We start from the raw sequence: 20,125 nt of genomic DNA, 5'->3' as shown, positions 1-20,125 counted from the left end.
GTCTGTGGGTGAGATTTAGCTAAGCCCACAGCCGCTCTACTTCTGCTTTGTCAATAGTGGCCATGAGGAGCTGCCCACACGCCAAGGAGATCTGTTTGCACAGATATGCTGCGATCACTCTCTTGTAAAGCTGCAGAAGCCAAAGTATATTTAAAACATCAAGCCCTAGGAGCCAAGTGACAGCCAGGTTCCCACGGAGGAAGCCGGTCAGTGAGCAGCGTCTCGGCAGGCACCAGCTTTGGCACAGGAGGACTAGAGTGCTGGGAAGGGAGAGCTCAGCATTACGGCATCTGCCTCTCCTTGGCCAAGTCTCCCTCTCCTCGTTGACGTTCCCGCCGAGACCCAGCAGTGTCGGGCTCCTTTTTGGACTGGCTGTTCTCTCCGTCACTGAAGCGGGGATTTGGAAGGCTGCAAAGATGAGATGCGGGAGGCAGCTGTCTCTAAGCGCTGCTCCTTTCTCCCCCTCTTCCGCCCCATAAAGGCCACTTGGTTGGGAAATTGCAAGGAGGTTAGAGAGGACTTAGCAAAATACAGGGTTTCAAAGCAAAATGGGCCTGTTTGTTCCTCATGACAGTTACCCCCAGCATTCCCCAGGATTCACTGCAGCAGCCAAGTCTCCTATTGGTCCTTAGCATTAGTGGTGGTGATGCTGTCGCTGTTGTTTGCCATGTCTGGAATTGCCAGTGTTGCTAGCATCCTTTGTCTCCAGCTGGGCCCAGCCTCCTACCCCACTGTCTCTTACTCGTTCGCCTCCATTTTGTTCTAGGATGCCGTCAGTTGACTAATAAAGTATTAATATAATGCAGCTTGTGGTTATGTTCTGGGATGGCGAGGATGAGGAGGACTGCGTGAGCGACCTTGGCCTTTCCTCAGACACACTTGTCACTCCTTCATTAATTCCCCTCTCTGGGTTTCCTCTCCAATGGGAGCAGTATAAGGGTACAGATGAATGGCCCTGGGGTGGCCTCTCTTCATCCACAGGGCAAGGGGAGCAGCAGCGTGAGCAATAGCACCTTGCTGCACGCGTCTACTCTGCTCAGCCCTTGCAGGGGCTGACCTCCAGGGGGGAGAGGACACACCGACCTCCATTTCAAATCAGCGCTCAGCCTGGGTGGAGGCTGCTGAAATGGGGGCCAGGGCGGGCTACTGGTGGGATGGCTTTGGGGATGTGTCCCCTAGAAAGTGAACTGAGTCCACCACACTCACGTCACATAAGGGACATGTCCACTGCAGCTGGAGGATCAATTCCCAGCTCGGGTCGAGGGACACGGGCTAGCTCTGATCAAGCTACGTGCTAAATACAGCGCTGTGGCCACAGCCACATGGGCAGCAGCTCTGGGTGGTTGCCTCAGTACATACCTAGGCTCTCAGACGGGGCTGTACGCGGGTGGCTAGACTGAGCTGCTGTCTGCACTCTACCGCCATGCTGCTGTTTTAGGGCGATCAGAGCTAGCGCATGTACGTCCCAGCTGTTGTGCAGAGGTGCCCCGTGACGCCATGAAGCAGCTAACATGCCTTTGGTCTCCTATGGGTCTGCATCAGCCCCATCCCCCTGCAACCCATATAAGCCTGTATCAGTCCCTCCTTCTGCACCACTTCTAGGCATTGTCTACCTGATTACAGGTTGCCTGTGGGCTCCAGAATTCACATCCCATGCTGCTCGGCCAGAAACCTGGGAACTTCAGGCTGGAGCACCAAGGGAAAGGAAGGAAGTATGGGGTATTCAAAAGGGGATGCACGGGTTGGAAACAAATCACCTCCTCCATGCCCGTAGCCTCACTCTACTAGGCTTCATGGTCTCTAATGCTTCTGAACATGTCTCCATTGCCCAATTCATCACACAGGCGTAAGGCCTCCAGCACTCAGCCTCCTGCCCTCACCCCCCTCCATCATAGCCTCAGGCTCCAGCCCCCGGAAGCCCAGCACAGGGCGTGGACACTGGGGTAGTGGCTGGAATTCCAGATACAAAAGGGGAGTGCTAGATCGTTTGTCTGACTTCCCCTCCCACCTTTCCCTGGTGTGGTTGGTCAATGCAGTGCAGCTTGTCTTTTGAGGGGAAGGCAGAGGGACTGAGAAGTGTCTAGGGTGGCAGCCAGCAGCTCCTCCTTTGTCTGGGTAATAATAATAATATCCAATAATATTTCTTTATGTTTAGTGCTTACACAGAGCTCTCCATACCGGAGTTTCAAAGCACTTTCCATATTAAAGCATTACTTCTCACAATCCCCGGTGAGGGAGGTAAGTGTCCTTATCCCCATTTTAGAGATGGGGAAACTGAGGCACAGTGAGGCAAAATGACTTGCCCAAGGTCTCTGAGCGAGCCAGTGGCACAGCCAGAACCTGCTGCAGTTACACACTCTAGATGTTCCCCTACAGTGCTCCAAAATGTACCAGCTGCTCAGACTCACGCTTCCTTGCTGCCTGCTACCATAACAAAGGCCTCCATGCGCCTGACTTCCCTCCCTGCTTACGACTGGCAAAGTGAGGGCCAAGTGAATGCCAAATGCTAGCAATTCAGAGTGGTAGCGTTTCACGCCTTCTGTGCACTGATGTACGGGAGTGCACAAGGGGCAGGGCAAGCGGGGCCCAGTGTGCCTTCCCATACAGATGAAATATCATGAGAGTTATAAGCATCTACAAGGCAGCATCCCAGGCATTGTCAAAGCACGGGCTTTGCATTTCATCACACATGCGTAACAGCCACACATATTTATCAATGCTCTTTTCCGCCTGTTTTGTTTAGTGAGGGTTGCAGTGCCCCTTAGTGGCTCCTAGTGTAAAATATACCTTGCAGCATGTCACCGGCATGTGATGGTTTCGCATTTGACCTTTGTCCCGAGGCCCTAGAGGCATTTATAGAGGGATGCATCCTTGACCGGGGCTTACAGGCAGATAGCAGCTGGTGGCCTTCTCCTGTAAGCAAAACACCAGACAAACCAGTTTAACTTGCACCAGATTGTACTGAATGACAGTGGAAGATGCAGCGTAGGGCAGGGGTGTGCGAGAACAGTTCCCTGGAAAGGGTTGGAATAGTTCCAGGTGGGAAGGAATTCCCCTCTATGTGATCTCTGCTTAACTGAGGCAGAAGGCAATACTCTGGTATTGTCTAGCCAGAGGGATCCTGGCCAAATGCACCTGGGATGAATGGATGCATGTGGATTTTCTGCTCTGTGAGGAACTGGCATGGATAGATGGAGAGATGTGCTATATACTGGAATAGGCCACACCTCTTCATGTAGATACATTCTCTCTGTTTTGCCATTTGACTTGCTTATAAGATTTTCTTTCACCTTCTTCCCTAAATTGTTGCTGGGTGCACTACAAACAGCTGCTGTAGCCCACCCCAGAGGCAGCTGCATTTCAGTAGCAGGAGAGCTGGCCTCCCTCTCATACTTGCCAACTGCCCCACGAAGGACAGGAAAGTCGTGAGTTTTTCTGCCTTGCTGCCCCAAGCGGCTAGATCTGAGCAGCAAATAGCTTTGGCTGCAGTCCTCAGCTGTGAAGGCTAGAGGCTGCTGGTCTCACTGCTGCTGAGCGGTCAGAGGCTCTGGGTAAAGTCAGGGTGTGCAGGGAAGGGGAAGAGGCAGCTGTATCCCTAGCCCCTACCAGACCTCAGCAATGGGAGCACATTCTCGCCCCACCCTCCACCCCCAGAGAGATACCAGGGTGGGGTGGGAGGAGGGAGAAATCTTCCCCCAGAGGAAAGGCAAGCAAAGAAAGACATATCTGTCAAGGTGCCCCACCATGGCGGGAGGGAAGCAAGGAACCAGCAGACACCCTGGGAGGAAGGGCCAGGCATGTAGCGGACCAAGGCCAGCAGGGCCGCAGCTCCTGCAGCTTTGGGACTGGCCAGAGACTAATGATTTGATGGAGAACTGAGGCCTCCTTCCTCCTTAGGATCTCTTCAGATCTCTTCTGGAGGTGGCGCTAGAGGTGGGAGGCATGTGGGGAAGCCAGAGGTGGTGGCGCTCTGGTCCTGAGGGGAGCTCCTGGAGCCTGGCCTCTTGTCTAGGGGATGGGGAAGGCCTTAGCCCTGGAGATGTATGGGACGGCCCAGGGTGTGTTTGCCCCAGAGGCACCGCTGAGCCCTAGACACCCCCCGGCTCTGACAGGTGCCTGCATCGGCAGCCAGGGGCTGTGGGGTGGTTGCCATGGATACTGACACTCCCTCACTTCCATGCACTAGTGTGTGCGCTGGCTCAGGCCTGGCTGGGGCGAGCAGGGCTTAGCTACCTGAAGTGGGGACGCCCCATGGGGAGAAGAACAGGGCCACCAGTGGGAGGAAGTGGAAGGGGGTGCTCAGGGTGTAAGGACGATATGCCTCGCATGAGGGAGGAGCACCTTGTCCCAGGTGGCCGGCCCGTTTAAAGGAATCAGGGTCCATCTTGGCTCACCAGTAAGGAATTAACTCCCTAGGTGGCTGGTTGGCAGCTAATTGACTAACGAGCCTATGACCTGATGAAGGCTACCAGCGCACTGCTGGAGGACAGTGCTTCTAGAGAGAGAAGCCGGCAGGAGGTGGCTGTTTGCCTGTGACTCTCCCCAGGGATGAAATGGCCGAGTGGGAAAAGCAGGGCTGGGGACTCCTAGGCGCGGGAGAGGAAGCCCAGCTGACCCCTCACACAGACCGTGGATGGGCTTGGACTCGAGGGGCTAAAGAAGAGGTGAGTCCCCCCCGTAAAAGAGCTAACAAATCAGAGCCCCCCACACACAAACGGGGGTGTCAGTTTGAAGTATTTGGGTCTGAGCAGGGCTGTCCCTAGGGGGGTGGGGGCGTGGGAGAAATCAGCCAGTATGGGCCCCCTCTTAACATTATGTATACAGGTGAAATCTGGTGTGGGGAGGGGACACTAGTGCTGGGGGGTGAGGGATGATGGAGTCACAGGGTGGCACCTGTGCTAGGGGCGAGGGGCCCCCCCTGGGCTGGGGTGTCCTGGAAAAGGGAGGAGTCCGGGGCAGAAGGGCAATGGATGAGGTCAGCCTGGCACTGGCGTGTTCCAGAGGCGCTAGGACGCTGGCAGCCGGTGCGGCGGCGGGCAAGCAAGAAAAAGAAATACAACGTGCGCTTCCTGCCGGTGAGAGCGGGCCTGACACCCCGCTGCTGGTGCCAGGCTCCCGCTAGCCTCCCGGGCTGCCTGGCCCCCAGGCACCCCTAACCCCACACTGCCCTGGGCCAGCTTAGTGCCCCCCCAGGCACCCATAACCCCACACCCCCTGGGCTGGCCTGGCCCCCCCAGGCACCCGTAACCCCACAGCCCCTGGGCTGGCCTGGCCCCCCAGGCACTCCTAACCCCACAGCCCCGTAGGCCAGCCTAGCGCCTCCTGCACAACACACGCACACTGAAGTGCGGGGCCCCCCAAGGCGTGGGGCCCAGAGCGGTTGCCCTGATTCGCCATACCCAAGGGATGGCTCTGGGTCTGAGTAAATGATTGACAGAATCCAGAGGGAGCTAAGGGCAATGCACCCACAGGGTCACAAGGGGTGTGTGCTTGAGGGTGGTGCCCCTAATGCACAGAAGGAAGCTTGTAGGTAGCTGGTTTCTGTCAGGAAGATCGCTCCAAAGTAGGGGAGATCCAGAGCCTATTGGGCAGAGAGGTGCTTGTGTGGTGGAGGGTCACTGGCCCTGGCAGGGGCTTCCACGTGTTACAAGCATCCTGCCTTTGAGAGATGTCCCTCAACCAGGCCTGGATTGTGACCCTGGGTTTTTATATGCCCCCATGCAACGTGGACAGTGGAGTTTGATGAACTCCTTGTATGTCTTCTTCAGGGTTGTATTGTGACAAAGGGCCCTCACGACTGACTGCAGAGTCCCTGTGTGCTAGGTGAGGTAGAGAAGGGGAGCGGTGAGTGGAATTGGGGGCTGAAGGGCGAGAACTTTAAGAACATCCTGAGATCAATTTTATGACCGTGACCATTAAGATCATCCTACTGAAAATAATCTACAAATCATAATGGACACGCAGGCCTCTGTGGGACAGGGACCAAGCATCTCTTAGACCCCAGCTTATTGTGGAAACTTCCGCTATAATTATTTTCCGTGGGTTGGCAACAGTGCAATCTGTAACTTGCATTTAAGCTATACATCTTATCAATAGCTCTTATTCTGCTGGGTCTGTATCTGGTGCTGACCTCTATGGGAGTGTGATGGATCTGCTCTGGAGGAATCGTGGCCTCTTCTGGCCAAATCAAAGGTGCCATTCCTAGGCTCACTGTCTCTCTCTGGAAGCTGGAGATGTTAGTTTTGGAACCTGTTCTTGTGTATCATGATGCTGCCACCTCTCCTTGCTGTCCCACCCTGGCGGTGGTGGTTTTGGTATCCAGCTGTATGGAGCCGCAGATCAATATTACTCTAATGGGCAGCATGATCCTTCACCCAAATCACAGCATGGTTGGACCTTTTGGAGCCCTCAGTCTTGCTCTCATTTGTGGCAGGAGGGGAAGCAGGTTTACACACACCCCCATCTGGGACCCTTACTCCCCCCTGTGCTTGTTGTGGGAGTGCTGCCCACTGTCACTCTGCTGCTCTCGAGGCCTCTGGGATTGGCCCTTGTTTCTCAGGCTGCCAGCCCTGGTCCTGGTATCACCATGCTGATTTCCTGAGCTTGTCCCCGCACTGACACCTTCCAGGCTGTGTGTGATCCAGACCTGGCGTTACTACGGCCAACTTCCCTTGCTCTGGTCTCTCACCATCTGCCTTGACCCTACTGCTCCTAAGGGCTTGAGCCAGGTATCTCCAGGGTCTTATCACTCAGGCCATCTGCCCGGCCTTGTAGTTACTGTGTGCTAATTATATACACTGCAAAGCTTGCTGGGTTTAAATAGTTAACTAGGTAAGAAACACCACTGCCCTCTGTGGTCTCACCTCCCTCTAAGGCTAGCCACTAGATGGCAGCGTGTCCCTATCATCCGCATCCGTAACCGTGAACATCAGGCTGGAAGGACACTGGGCTGGACAGAAATCCCCCTCTGACCTTGCTCGTGTCTTCCAGGCAGAGGGGAGATGAGGCTTGTCCTAAGTGCTGAGACCCTTCCATGAATCCTGCTACTGCTGCTGCTTTCACACATGTCTCTAATGCTTCTGCAACCAGGACAGGAAGCTCTGGATTCAAGGAGTGAGACCAGACAGCATTGGTTGAGTTTGGGGAAGATGGGCCATATACAAACTATATTATCCAAGCCATGATTGTCACATGCTCCCATGTTACCTCCCCATATCTGGCTCTGCTCTCCAGCCACACCCACTACCTCATCCTCCCAAGCATCACACCCTCTTTGGGATCATTCCTTGAGACCAGCTGAGATGAGATAAAACCCAGAGGGAGCTGGTGTCTGCCCCTCTCCCAAATTCCAAGGGTCACAGATACCAGCAAAGGGGGTGTGGATCCAGGGTGAGGAGCGATGATACTGTAGCATTGGTGATATTTACGAAGATGTTTTGTGTGGACTCAGGTGAACAAAGGAGCTGTGCCATCTGTGCATGATACACTATAGCCAGGACACAGAAAATTAGATAGGCCTGCAAGAGAGCAGCAGGGAAAAGGCAAAAAGGATTTTGGGAGATACCACCATGGTTTTGAGAAGAGAACTGCAGGCTGAAAGTCTCCATCAGAGGGGTGGACAACAGCACAGCAGCAAAACAGGAGACGTGACTGGGTTTGCCTTGCAACTGCTCTTCTAAAGCTCCAGCAGAAACATTTCATGGTGAGCAAGGAGCATGAGCTGAACTGTCATCTGGCCTCCATTTTGAGAAAAGGTCTTGGAAAGAGTGCCAATGCCCGGGGACTCTTCCCAGCGTCCCAGGACATGCTGGGAGCTTGACTTCTTCTGCCGTTCTACTCGGCTCTGAGAAGGCCCTTTGAAAACCTGGGACTTGCTGGGCAGTGGAGCTGCAGCAGTGTGGTATGGTGCAGACCTGGTGGAAAACTGCCCCTGACTCAGGTGGGCCCGCTGTACTGCTAGCTCTGGCTCTTACACCAGGATAAAACTGCCCCTTGGGACAGTTACCAGCTGGTCAGCTGTCTAGTGTAGACAAGGCCCTAGGATTCAAAGGAAAACTGCTCTGAGGAATCTGAGTGGAAATGCTGGGTTTATCTTGCCAGCAAGTCTGTCCTGACCCCAGGAATAGATTAATGGAAAGTTTCCAACTAGGTCTGTTCTGCAGTAAAGTCTCTTTCACAGAAAATGGTGAGTTTTGTTGAAATTCCTGCAGGAAACATTTGGTTTTTTTTTTGTTTTACTTTAATTGAAAATCCAAAAATTCTTCAGTTGCTGAAAACCAAAATGTTGACAGCAATGAGAATTCCTTGGTGGGTTTTTTTTTTTGGTCAAATTTTTTTCACGGGGGAGACAGCAACTCATTTTCACCAGCTTCATTGCTGACCCTTCGTAGGAAAGCAGAAGAAACCTGTGAATATACAGTATAGGCTCAGCTATGTAATCCTGTATGGGGGGGTCAGGAAGGACTCTTACCTGCCTGAGACAGTCGGCTGATTGATTACCCCTATTGTAGCTTGTACAAACGTGTCACTATTGCTCCTAGCTTTATTCAGCCTCTCCTTGGAGCCAGGTGTTGGCCAGTGACTCACTGCCTTCCTGAGGTCAGTGACAGCTAAAGCTCAGGTGTGGTAGATGCTTTGCTCCCCTTGCCATTACCTGCTTGCTGTGGGCTGGGCTGTGCTCTTCCTCCCTGACAGCAGCGTCCTACTAGCACAGTGCTCTGACACACCACACGGCAGCAAGGGAGATCCAGATGGGACAGGGACTGTGTAGGCAAACACAGAAGCCATTATGTGCTCAGCAGTAACTCACATGCAGCCTTGGCCATTAAACCCCCTCTTATGGGACACCGCAGTGGCTCATCTCTGACTCTCTCTGAAAACGGTCACCTGGACTCTAGTGTCTAGCCTGGCCGCTCTCAGAAGGGGCTTCAGTTTGACCCTTTCTGGCAGGCCAACCCCACTTCTGAGGGTCAGCCCAAATCTCTGTGCGGGGCTCCTGGGCCAGCTGCAAGGACAGCCAGCAGCTGGGGGAGCGTGTGGGATACTCCCTCGGTTGCTAGCGGCCAGTGCAATAACTGGAGAAACACTGCTCTCGGACGGCCATTGCTGGAAACTCTGTTTCTGGTCTTGCTCCCGTTTCCCTCTGTCCACCACAGAGCCTTTCGTGTGGTTTATCAAATCACCCTCTCTAGGGCATCGTTATTTCTCCATTAGCCACACTCTCAGTTCAGGCTGGGGGAATGCTCCTCCTCAGTCTTAGCATAGCAGGGCAGCACTCCAGCGCCTGAGTGCTCATCTAGTCACTCCAGAGGCCAGTTAGGCTGCCTGTAACCTGCTTTGCTGTTTCAGTGCCAAGTCAACTGCGCTGGAACCTCCAGGCTCCAATGCTCCAGCCATCTCCTCTTTTAAAGGGCTGCCTCCAGAGAGGGGTTTGAGTCCTTTAACATTACTTGGTGTCAGCCCAGCTGTGCTCTAGAAATATAACTGCTGCAGGGGATGTATATGGCAACTCTTCCCACTTACAGCTCGGTGCGGGTGACTGTACACGTTGATGCTGGCATGTTTGTTCAAGCATGTCCGCGGGTGTCCTCATGCATGAGGATCGAATTCCATAAGAGACCGGCTCCTGCATTGCAGGATCCTCCTACCGTATCACCATAGCAGGTGCTCAAACGTCAGTGTCTTGCGGCAGGCACTGATAAAGCCCTTCAGTTTAGAGTGACTGCTGATGGCAAGCAGACAATGTCTCTGTGGGGGGCTTCAATTCCATGGAGAAGTCTATAAGCAGCAAAGTACATGCTACAGCAAACTGCTCCAAGGTGAAGAAAATTGCTTCTCTCAAACCCTTGGTCCCCCAGGGGCATACGCAAAGAAGGGGCTGCTGTCACGCCCTCAGCAGCACATTTTGTTCTACACCAGCACTCTCCGGAAGAGTTCGGGGAGTGGAGGCTGAGTGGGCGCCCAGCGTAGCTCTGGAAGGGCTCTCAGCCTGGATTATGCAGGAGTGGAGATAAAGCGGAGGAGAGGAATGAGCTTGGGCAGGAACCAGTGCGTGGCAATCTCCGGCCTTGTGTGCAGGTCAGGCTAGCTGTTATCATGGCCCCTTCTGGCTTTCCAGTCTATTGAACACAGCTCTGCGTCTGCCTAGGATGGCGTTTGTACAGGGGAGCAGGAGTTTGGGAGCAGGAGCAGCGCTGCACCGCTCCAAGGCAGCGACCCAGGCTATGAGGCAAATAAAGGCCTGGGGTCCCCTCTGGCGGGCCAGCAACGTGGCTTTTGTTTTGTTAGACGTCTGGCGCCCCCTGCATAGATTCCTCCCTCCTTGAGACATCCTAGGGCCAGAGAGCAGGAGCCAGGCAGCAGTGTGGGCAGACGAACCGCTCTCCGCATTATCTGCACTGCCATTTAAACAAACCTCACTTCTTAGTCAGCTTGGAGATAAAAGCCTGCCAAGGATACCCACAGTGGGATGTGCCTGGAGCTGCCCTTGCCCACTCGTTCTCTCCCCCCCCCCCATTTGGGCGCCTCTTCTGCCTCGCCAGGCACTTGTGTTCTAGACTCTCTGCGTGAGAAACGCTCCCCTCCCCGGGAGGAGAGCAGGAGCTCGCAGCGTGGCAGCGCTCTGATTTGAATCCAATTGGGGCCGCGGGAGCGGGGAGCAGAAGTACAGCGTGTGAGGGAATCAAGCGGAGTGGCTTTTCTGAAGGTGGTAATAGCGCAATTAATTGAAAAGCCATTAGAGCTTTCCTTCTCCTCCCCCTCCCCTTCCTCGCTCACTCGCTCGCTGTCCTCCTCCACTTCCACCTCCTTTCCTTCTCCCTCTCTCTGCTCCTCCTTCTCCCTCGCTCGCTTCTGAAGAAGCAGCTGTGTCTTAAGATTGCTTGGTATTTTTGCATGGTTAAATCATCTTCCTTTCCCTTTTAACCCTTCCATGTCAACCACAAGGGGAAATTATTCTGATCTGCCTAAACTGACCCTTCCTCGGCAGGCTTTGCAAGACTCTCCGAGCCCCAGTTCAGTCCCTGATTCCCACCTCTCTTGGCATCCATGCAAGTCATTGAGGCTGCTTTTAAGTGCTCTAGCTTGGGGGCTCTCAAACTTTTTTGTGCTGGGCCCTCCTTTGAAAATATTTCAGGCTGTGGCAACCCCCTCTCACCCACCCCTCGTGGTGCTGGACGTAACTTTCGCAGCATCAGTGCAGATCCCTACAGAGCTCAGTGACCAGACCATGCCACCCTTACTTCTGCGCTGCTGCTGGCGGCTGTGCTGCCTTCAGAGCTGGGCAGTAGGTCAGCAGCCTCTGCTTTCCGGCTGCCCAGCTCTGAAGGCAAGGAAAAAGGATGAGCAAGGACCAAAAAGCGATCACGTTCGGGGAAAATCCAGATGTATGGTAACCCTGTTTTTGGTGATCTAGTGACCCCCCCAAAATAGGCTTGTAACCCCCTTTTTGGGTCGGGGCCCCCAGTTTGAGAACCGCTGAGAGTCTAGATGATAACGCTGCTGAAATTCAAAGACTGGCACAGGGCAGGAGGCCGCAGCACAGCCCTGGCAGAGGGGAGACCTGGGTTCTCTTCCTGTGACCTGAAGCAAGTTGCAGAACCATCTGTACCGTGAGGATGTAGGGACAGAGCCCCTCCTGCAAAGTGCTGTGGGCAGTGGGGGCTGAGAGTGCTCAGCACCAGGTCACAGCAGGGCCACACTATTTAATTCATGGGGTAAAGAGCAGAACTGGATCAAAAGTACCATCGAGCCAAGACCTCGAAGGTTCTCTCCCCCCTCCCAAGGGTTTTTATTTTTCTTCCTGCTTGTTTTGTTATGTTAGAGCGGCCAAGACTTGTATTTTGCAGAAAAAGTGTTAGAGGATTTTAGAACGGATGGATTTGTAACATCACAATTTACAGAGCTGATCAATTAAGCAGGGAAAAGGTTTCTATCCAGCCAGATTAAAATTCTTTATTTTAAAAAATACCTGTTTAACTCAAACACTTTTTAGAAACTCTTGGGGGAAATATGCTCTTGGTGAAAGGATCAGCACTCTGCCTTTTCAGCTAAGGGCTGTGAAAGCTCCCACTCCAGTTCTCAGCTCCTCCAAAAAGTCCTCCAGCACATCAGTGAAGATAACACTTTACTTCTGATATTCGTAGGATAACAAACCACACATCCCTTGAAACCTCCCCCCTCTTAAGCCTTCTTTAAAAATCATAGTGGGGAGGCACAAACTTTTCCCTTTGTAGCTGACCTTTAAGGTAAAGACAGACCCCACCCCCCATCAGAGAAATAACAGCCTTAAACTCCCAGCCACCTAAGAGGCCGGATTCAGAGTCAGCAGCATGATCCAAGGCTTGCTCTGCGGCTACGGAGAAGCTGCCTATTCCAGCGCTGCTGCTCAATGCTATAAAGCAACTGCTGCCCCTCTGTCCTGTCCTCAATCCTCAACAGCACATGCGCATACTGGCTCCATCGCAGGGCTGTCGAGATGCAGTCCCTATCTCTCGTGAGATTTAAACAAACAAAAATTCCAAGGGCAAACACACCGCTCCCCACTGCAGTGGAATCTGGGCCAGATGGCCCCCTGGGAATAAAGCTCAGTGGCTTCTTTCTACCAGGGTGGTTTTGGGAGGAATCGTCGAGGAACTGAACCCATTTAGTTTGCATTATTTGACTCGTTTATTCATTTTGAAAGGAGGTTTGGCCCTGGAAGTGCACCCACTTTGCTTGTCTTATATCCACAAACGATGCTCAGCAGCCTAATAAAGCAGGCACTTAAAAAAATTAGGACTGGCCGAATGAGGCATCATCTCTCACTAAACCTTGGAACTATGCTGTTGCCAGGGGAACTCTGCAATACCTGTCTTTCTGGAGAATCAGATGCAGTTGCCATGGCAACATCATCCTGTCTTTACAGGGACTGTCCTAACATGGAAACTGCAGTTTCCACGGTAACCTTTTTGCCCCAGTTAATTCTAAGCATGTTGTGTGGCTTAATTTGCTTTTAATATTTATATTTTAGACTTTGGGGACCCTCTTAGCAAGTGGCGTGCTGTTTTCTACTGGGCTGCAGTTTCCAGAGCTGCAGAGTCAGGGCGTTAGAGAGTTGCAAGTAGCAGCAGAGGAAGGTGTTTGGGAAGCAGTTGCCTGGGCAACAGAAACAGGGCGTTCCAGAGGTGGTTGCTATGGGGACCTGGATGCTGACGAAGGCTTGTGAGGCTGAGAAGACAAATTGCCCTCATCATTATCTCCGGGCTTGTCAATCAAACGCATTCCCTTATTTACCTCGGAGAGGAGAGAGAACTAGGAGCAAAAAGAGACCGAGGGAACGAGAGGAGAGGCGCTTGTCCAAAACTCCACGCTGGTGAGGGAGCATCACCATCCAGGATGGCAACCATCACCTGCACCCGGTTCAGCGAGGAATATCAGCTCTTTGAAGAACTGGGCAAGTAAGTTGGAGACGGCAGGGCTCGGAATGTGGTGGTGCCACATCGGCAGCGAGAGAGGCTTTGGCAGCAGGGGTGGGGGGAAATTAACAGACATGGGAACAGCTGGGATTCTGGAGGAAAGAAAAGGCAACGGAGTGAACCATAATAATCAAACTCACAAGGGAGCATGGTCACACAAACTGTCAGGAGAGTGGAAGGGGTAGGACCGCAGAACCAGAGACCAGGGAAACAGCCCCTGACCCTCCCTGCTTTGTTCCCCCAGAATTAACGCACTGGCATGTAAAACCAGGTTCCCTTGTCCTCCGCTTTTGTAAGGAAAGGGGATCAGCCTGGGAAAGGCTAAGGGTAGCTCAGGCATCCAGGGCTGGGGGTGTGAATGGTTTGCATTGTGCACACTTCGGGGACTGCTGCCTGTAGCTCTGAGCTGCCTCTGCAAAAGGGAGCAACTGCGAAATGACTCTCGCTTAAGAAAGCAAACCCCCAAAGCGATGCTGCTAATTCTGCCTGGAAACTTGTCCAGCTGCGTCAAGGGAGACGAAGGATCTGATCTGGGCAGCTGTCTGAGTTTTCGTTCCATTGTGTGTTGCGCTAAGTTTTTTTTATTGGGAGATGTTCTGTGCTGGATTTCACAGGGCTTGGCTTGCCAGCAGGAAACAACTTGCTGGTGATGACTGTCTCCCAGGAGAACTGAGGTTTAGAAATTCATGGAAGAATCCAGGACAGCAGCCACCCCCTCATCCATCTTCTGTGCTGTCCTGATTAGCTTGGAGTAGTTAGACACCTCTTCTGGGTAGCACTACTCCTGATTCCTTGGACAGGAACCTGTGTGCCAAGAAGCCTAGCAGAGTCATTGGAAAGCGAGGCTGACAGTTGGGTTTCATGAGACTGTCATGCATCGGGTGGGCTGTGTCTGGTTTTGCATGTGTGGGTATTCTTTTGTGTGCATATGTGTAGATGTCTGCCTTGCCTTGTGTGTGTGTGTGCATGCACACATAGGTATGTATTAGTGTGCATCTGTCTAAATGTGTGCGCATTGTAGGATTGATCCTGCAGGGTGCTGAGCATTCCAGGGAGGTACAGAATGTCTTCTGCTCCCATGGAAGTCCATGGGAATTCAGAGTGCTTAGCACCTGGCAGGATGGAGCCTTATGTGTCTATCCTGGGGTGCGACTGCCCATTGGTGTGCATTTTGTGTGAGTGCCCTCGCGCATGGATCCATCTAAATGTGTGTGTACGGTATAAGGGGACGCATCTTTTTTAGCGTGAATTTTTTACATATTTATGTGCATCCATTTGAATTTGTGTGTGAATTTTGTGCACACAATTATGTGCATCTTTGGATGTATACATGTGCATATGGTTTTGTTTGTCTGAGTCTGCATGTGCGTCTTGTGTACGATTGTGTGCATCTGTTTTGAATGTGAAGTTGTGCCTATTTGTTCCAGTACATACATCATGGCCTGCATGCACACATGTGTTTCGTATGGTGTTAAACATGCGTGTGCACAGGTGGGTGTTGGGTTTGTCTGTGACTGTGTGCAGGCAGGTGGTGATACAAAACTGGGGGCGAGGATGGAGACATCGAGAGAGAGGAGGTTGCTTTCTTCTGGACTGAAAGTGACTAGTATTTCCTGTGCAAAAGAGAAGGGGAAGACAGAATGGCCAAATTTGCTGCTCGCTGAAGCCGGTGCAACTCCAGGAAAGTCCGTGTCTAGCTGCTCTGGGATGTGCTTGTGTACCTAGATGGCTTGTGAGGTGCACAACACACTGTATTTATTTTTCACCAATGTTTGGTGACTGCGTCACTCCTGGGCGATGGTGATTCAGACCAAAGCGAAGCCCTGAGTCGGTGACCAGGTCTGTGCGCTAAATGGAGATAAAGCTGGTGGGTCAGCCCAAGAGGGGCAAGCTATTCTTTCCCCTGAGACACCTGCTCTGAACCTGTTTCTTCCAGAGGCTTCTCATCTCTTTGCTCGTGCTGCTGCGTGGTGGCGGCGCGGTGAGGGGCGGGAGGGACTGCAACCGTGTGAAGTGTTCTCGGGTGCTGCTGGCGTGGCTGGAGGGGACAAGGAATAAATCTGGGTACACGGCACAGCAAGGATGGTTATAAATGGCCTGGGGGTGCACAGAAAAGGTAGGGACGGGATGCGACATAGGAAGTGTGGGGATAATAGGGGCAGGATGCGATAGAAGGTGCATATGATAGAACTCTGCATGGGCACATGCCTTACACACAAGCCCTAGCGCGTGCGTCCTCCACAGTCTCGCAAGTAAATAAGGCACATTTTCTAGTGTTACACGGAGAAGGTTTTATTTATTATTAATGTTTTGTATTTGTGTATCACCCTCCATCTTGATGGATCCCAAAGCTCTTCACAGATTCACACAACACTGCTGCAAAGCAGCTGCCTCTGGGGATGGGTAGGCAGCAGCCAAACATTGCACAGGCAGCAACCCAGCATAGCCGTGTGTACAGGAGAGACTGTAGCCTAGGACACTATGGCAAGCCCCTCCCTTCATGCAAAGGACAATTGGATTGTTAATATCTTTTAGTCTTGATCTTCAGATGTGAACGTCCGTTGGGATCCAAGCCCGAGTCAGCTGGTTTTGTGCTCTGCTGTAACCCTGGACCAGAGGCATTTTCAATGGATGCGTTTTCCCAAATCCAAAAATAAACCAATAACATTCACATGCGGCAGATAGGCCCTTGTCTTTTCACGGCTCCTCCAAGTCTCTTCGCGATGGATAGATGACAGGCTGAGCCAGCCTTGCTAGGATCTGAACCCATGGTTCTAAGGAGCCCATGTTCCTGCCAGCGCCCCAGACTGTCCTTTCACTGAGTAGATGTGAAGGTTCCCCCTTGGTACTGCTCATGTTGAGAATTGATCCCACTGAAGGGAGGTGGTTCAGAGGCAGGCTGTACCCTATCCTTCACTCGCCCAGTGGTCTTTGTTTGCGTGTGTTGAAGAGATCTAGTTTACTCCAGAAAGGACTATAACTTGTGTGTGAACTCAAAGGGGGTGGAGGTTGGGATGCGGCTGCATCTCTGGGGTATGCTCCTAAGTGCATTGCGGGCCTCGCTGTCTTGTCAGCCCAGTAAGTCACAACGTGCAGACTAGAGCTATGGGGACTCTTCCATTGGACTGGTTTTCCAGTGCAAATTGCAGTTCCTGCAAAAAAATCAAATTTTTCTGTTGGGAAAATTACAATTTTGCCAGTTTCATGAAATCAAGTCAGTTCGACCCAAATCAGAATGTTTTGTTGAACTGACCCGACATGTTTCATTTTGATTCAGTTCAACAGAACATTAAACTGCACTTCCCTATAAGTGCATCATCTCCTGGGACTTGTAATTCATGCCCCCATTCTCTCCTACGGCCTGGGCTCCCTGGAGTATTACATCTCCCATAATGCAGCATGAATTCCTCTTGGCTCCTACTGCATGGTGCATCATGGGAGATGGAGTCTTGCCAGGGAGCCTGGCCGATAGGGAAGAATTGGAGCATCCAGGTCCAGAACTACCACTTCCACAATGGAGCAAAGCAGTTTAATGACCCACAATGCTTCATTTTGAGTCAGTTCAACAAACCAAAGTGAATATTTCAATTTCAGGAACACCAAAGGGAAATGTTTCAACATTTCTGAATCACAATTAATTTTTGTCCCAATTTGAGATGAAAACAAATGTTGAAATATTGGACTTTCATGTGGGATGGAAATTCTGAATTTTGCTCAGCTTCAGCGCTGACTCTGGGAGAGCTGCATTCATCTCTTATCCTGGCTGGGAGCTCTGGGGATGTGAGCACTGCCTCTAGAGGAAGGAGAAGGAATCTCTTCACATGGTCTTCTGCCCCACGATCATGACAGACTCTGGTGGGAGCTACATCCAGAGCAAGGGTCCTCAGTGTGCAGCTCCCTTTGTGGGGAGCGGGGCAGAATCCAGGAAGGACTCAAAGGTCCCCAAGGAGCTAAAAAGCTTGGATTTTCTGGGCCACATCTTCAGTTTCATTGCCCTGAAGCTGCTGGTGCATGAATGATGCAGAGGCGACAGTGCACTCTGAGAGCTAGAAGTGACGCTGCTGTCTGGGGCTTGGTCTCCCACTTGCCAAGCACAGGGAGCTGAGCACGCTGCAGGTCCTGAGCCAGGCTGGAGTCGGAGGATGGGGGTGGTGTTAGTTCCTTTGGACTAACCAGTGAGGAGGACTGATAACAGAACACCGATGCCCTTTCCTAGCAGTCCAAGGGCAATGGTGTTGCAGGGAGCCCTCTATGCAGGGGGCCAGGTCCTGGTAGCTGGTTAATTTGATGGCCAAGAACAGCAGTTGTTGTTACTCCTGCTAAGGGAGGGGTAACCAAATCTAGGGTGTAAGAGGATCACCGTTGGAGTTGAGAAGGAATTCCCCCTTCTTCATGGAAAATGTTACACAGTTGTCTAGGTGCATTATGGGGGTTTCCCCATCTCCTTGAGAAGTATCAGGCATCGATCACTGAGATAACAGGTAAAGGACCCTGGGTCCTATCTGGATGTCTCACCTTAAACAGCGCACTGGTGTGTCTTGGTGCTTTCATCTCTCCACTCAGCCTTGGCTGTAGAGTTCATGTCCTGAGCACGTCTCCTGCCAGCCAGATGAGCCCTTGTTTGTACAGGATGGCGCCACCCAAGGGAAAGCTGCAGCACAGTTCGTGTGAGGCTCAGAGAGACTTTGTGGTCTGAGGGTGGGCATGGCCAGGAGTAGAGAGCGGCAGGAGGTGGAAATTGGCTTGACAAAGACATCATTGTCTCTGGGGCATTTTCTGGTTCTGCTGGATCAGTCCATTTGAACCATCCCAAGATCTCCCAGTGGGAGGAGGAAGCATTTCCAGAGTCTGTCTTCCTCCCAGCATGGCTGAGCTCCCAGCCTCCCTCCCAGGAGTGAAGGACAAAACCCGGCTCCTCCTGGAAGAACCAGACTCCAGAGCGGCCTTGCCACCTTGACTGGAGAAATGAGAACCTTGCGTTCTCCATCTGTGGGTCGCTGTAGGGATCGCTAACTCTATCTTCCCCGAGGAGGCTGGGGAACAAAACAAGCAGCTGAGGAACAAGAGGAGCACATAGTTGGGGATGGGAGGAGGCAGTCGGCGAGGGAGAGAACTGGAGTGAGACAAATAGAAGGAATGCCTCCTTCTGGCTCCAGGCTCCTCTCAGCTCTTTGAGGCCGCCCCCATGGCAGGTGACGGGTGGGGCTGGAGGAAATTATCATGCAGCACTGTATAATCAGCCCCTTCACTCCCAGAGCTGCAGGAGAAGACGACTTTATTTAAAAAAAAAAAGCACAAACCCCCCCCCACCACCCACCCTCTTCTTTCTAGAAAGGAGATAAATCCTTTAACTGACTGGGAGGAGGAGGAGATGCAGAAGGGAGGCAGCATCGCAGGCTGGTGCTGGCAGGGAAGGTGTGAAACACAGAGACGCAGAGTGTCCTTGTGTCAGAGTGACTGCTCATGAAGCCAGGTCCTGCAAGCTGCCAGGGCGGAGGAGGCCACAAGCTGCCTGCTGGCATAGGGATGGTCTAATGGCAATTGGCACCCAGGGCTGGCCTAGGTGTTAAGGAGCTTGTATGGGGTGCAGGGCCGTGTGTGGCCTCTTGCTTTGCTTATACTTAAAGCTGACCCTACCCGTTGTCTGCGAGGCTCGGGTAGCAGATGCAGGGCAGAACAGAGGGGGTGTGTGTTGGTGGCCTCTCAGTGGAGGGGCTCCTACAGAAAGACCCAACTATGGCTGGAGTGAGGGGAAACAGGAGTGCATTGGTGTCAGACACACCTTCAGGTGATGGGTTCCAGTTGCCACCTCGAATCCCAGGGCCAAGGAGATGCCACCCGTCAAATATAGACAGGCTGCAGGGGGGAGATGGTGACTTTCTCCTCCTCTACCAGAGGGACTGAACCCATCAATGCTCCACAAGGGAGAGCCGGCCAGCTGCTGCTTGGACTGAGAGGAGAGAAGATGGAGGGTTACCAGCTACCTGGAGAGAGATTCTGGATTAAGAATGATTTTTATTTAAGCAGAATCCATTGTGCCAATTTCAGCCTGAATCTCACACCTCCGTGAAGATGAGTTCATGAAACAGGAGCAGTTCTTGCCTCCTGAAGCTAACTTGGAACAGTTTCTCCACCCTCCCTTAAACAGGGCCCAGATCCAAACCTCACCCTGGGTTGGTTTATCAGCACCAAAACCTGCCCTAATAGATTTGGCAAAGATAATTGCCCCGTCCTCCCAGGAGCGCCGCCAGCTTTTTTGGCGCCCTGGGTGGCGGAAGGTCCCGCCCCTGAAATGCCGCCCCCGACAGAGGTGGTGGAAGGTCCTGCCCCCGAAATACCGACGACGACCGGGGTGGCGGAAGATCTGGCCGCTGTGGTCACCGCCCCCCAAATGTTAGCGCCCTAGGCGACCGCCGAGGTTGCCTAATGGGTTGCGCCGGCCCTGCGTCCTCCCCTTCTACCGTCACCTTGCTTACTCCCATGTCTATTCAAGAGCTGTAGGGGTGGTGCCAGCACCACCAAACGTATCAAGATTGGGGTATCACAGATCAAGGGGGGCACATGATGGCCTGAGGACAAGAGTGGTGTGCCATGCGTGCAGTGTCCTTGGAACCAGCCCTGTTAACCTGCTGGGAGATGCTAAGTGAATCCGGCTGAGTCACTCCTGCAGG

The 20,125-nt window shown here is 52.6% G+C and overlaps 2 protein-coding genes across 3 annotated transcripts in view; one reads left to right on the top strand and one right to left on the bottom strand.

Moving 5' to 3' along the window:
* Positions 1 to 19: 19 nt before the first annotated feature.
* On the bottom strand, positions 20 to 8,756 carry LOC123375690. The gene is made up of 4 exons (XM_045026833.1): positions 8,654 to 8,756; positions 6,973 to 7,100; positions 2,788 to 2,913; positions 20 to 408 (listed from the first exon to the last, which is right to left on the bottom strand). The coding sequence occupies exons 2-4, from the start codon at positions 7,064 to 7,066 to the stop codon at positions 20 to 22; spliced, it is 609 nt and encodes a 202-aa protein (XP_044882768.1). The 5' UTR covers positions 7,067 to 7,100; positions 8,654 to 8,756.
* Positions 8,757 to 13,311: 4,555 nt separating this feature from the next.
* The window catches only part of CAMK2A (calcium/calmodulin dependent protein kinase II alpha), a 69,282-nt gene continuing 62,468 nt past the window's right edge, over positions 13,312 to 20,125 (top strand). For both annotated transcript variants that reach the window (XM_045026834.1, XM_045026835.1), the window contains exon 1: positions 13,312 to 13,436. In XM_045026834.1, the coding sequence (XP_044882769.1) occupies positions 13,375 to 13,436 (62 nt within the window). In that variant the 5' untranslated portion in view covers positions 13,312 to 13,374. The remainder of the gene's footprint in view (positions 13,437 to 20,125) is intronic.

The sequence above is a fragment of the Mauremys mutica genome, chromosome 8, assembly GCF_020497125.1.
Source record: "Mauremys mutica isolate MM-2020 ecotype Southern chromosome 8, ASM2049712v1, whole genome shotgun sequence".
In the NCBI taxonomy this organism is placed as follows: Eukaryota; Metazoa; Chordata; order Testudines; family Geoemydidae; genus Mauremys; species Mauremys mutica.
This window is presented reverse-complemented; position numbering and strand designations above follow the sequence as displayed.

Bases quoted from the DNA above. Each gene is read 5' to 3' on its own strand.
- LOC123375690 (XM_045026833.1), bottom strand. From the start codon at position 7,066: ATGTGTGAAAGCAGCAGCAGTAGCAGGATTCATGGAAGGGTCTCAGCA. The intron at 2,914-6,972 runs GTCAGAGGGGGA...TTTTGCTTACAG, and splicing joins GCCTGGAAGACACGAGCAAG to GAGAAGGCCACCAGCTGCTA. The intron at 409-2,787 runs GTATATTTTACA...TCATCTTTGCAG, and splicing joins TGCCGGTGACATGCTGCAAG to CCTTCCAAATCCCCGCTTCA.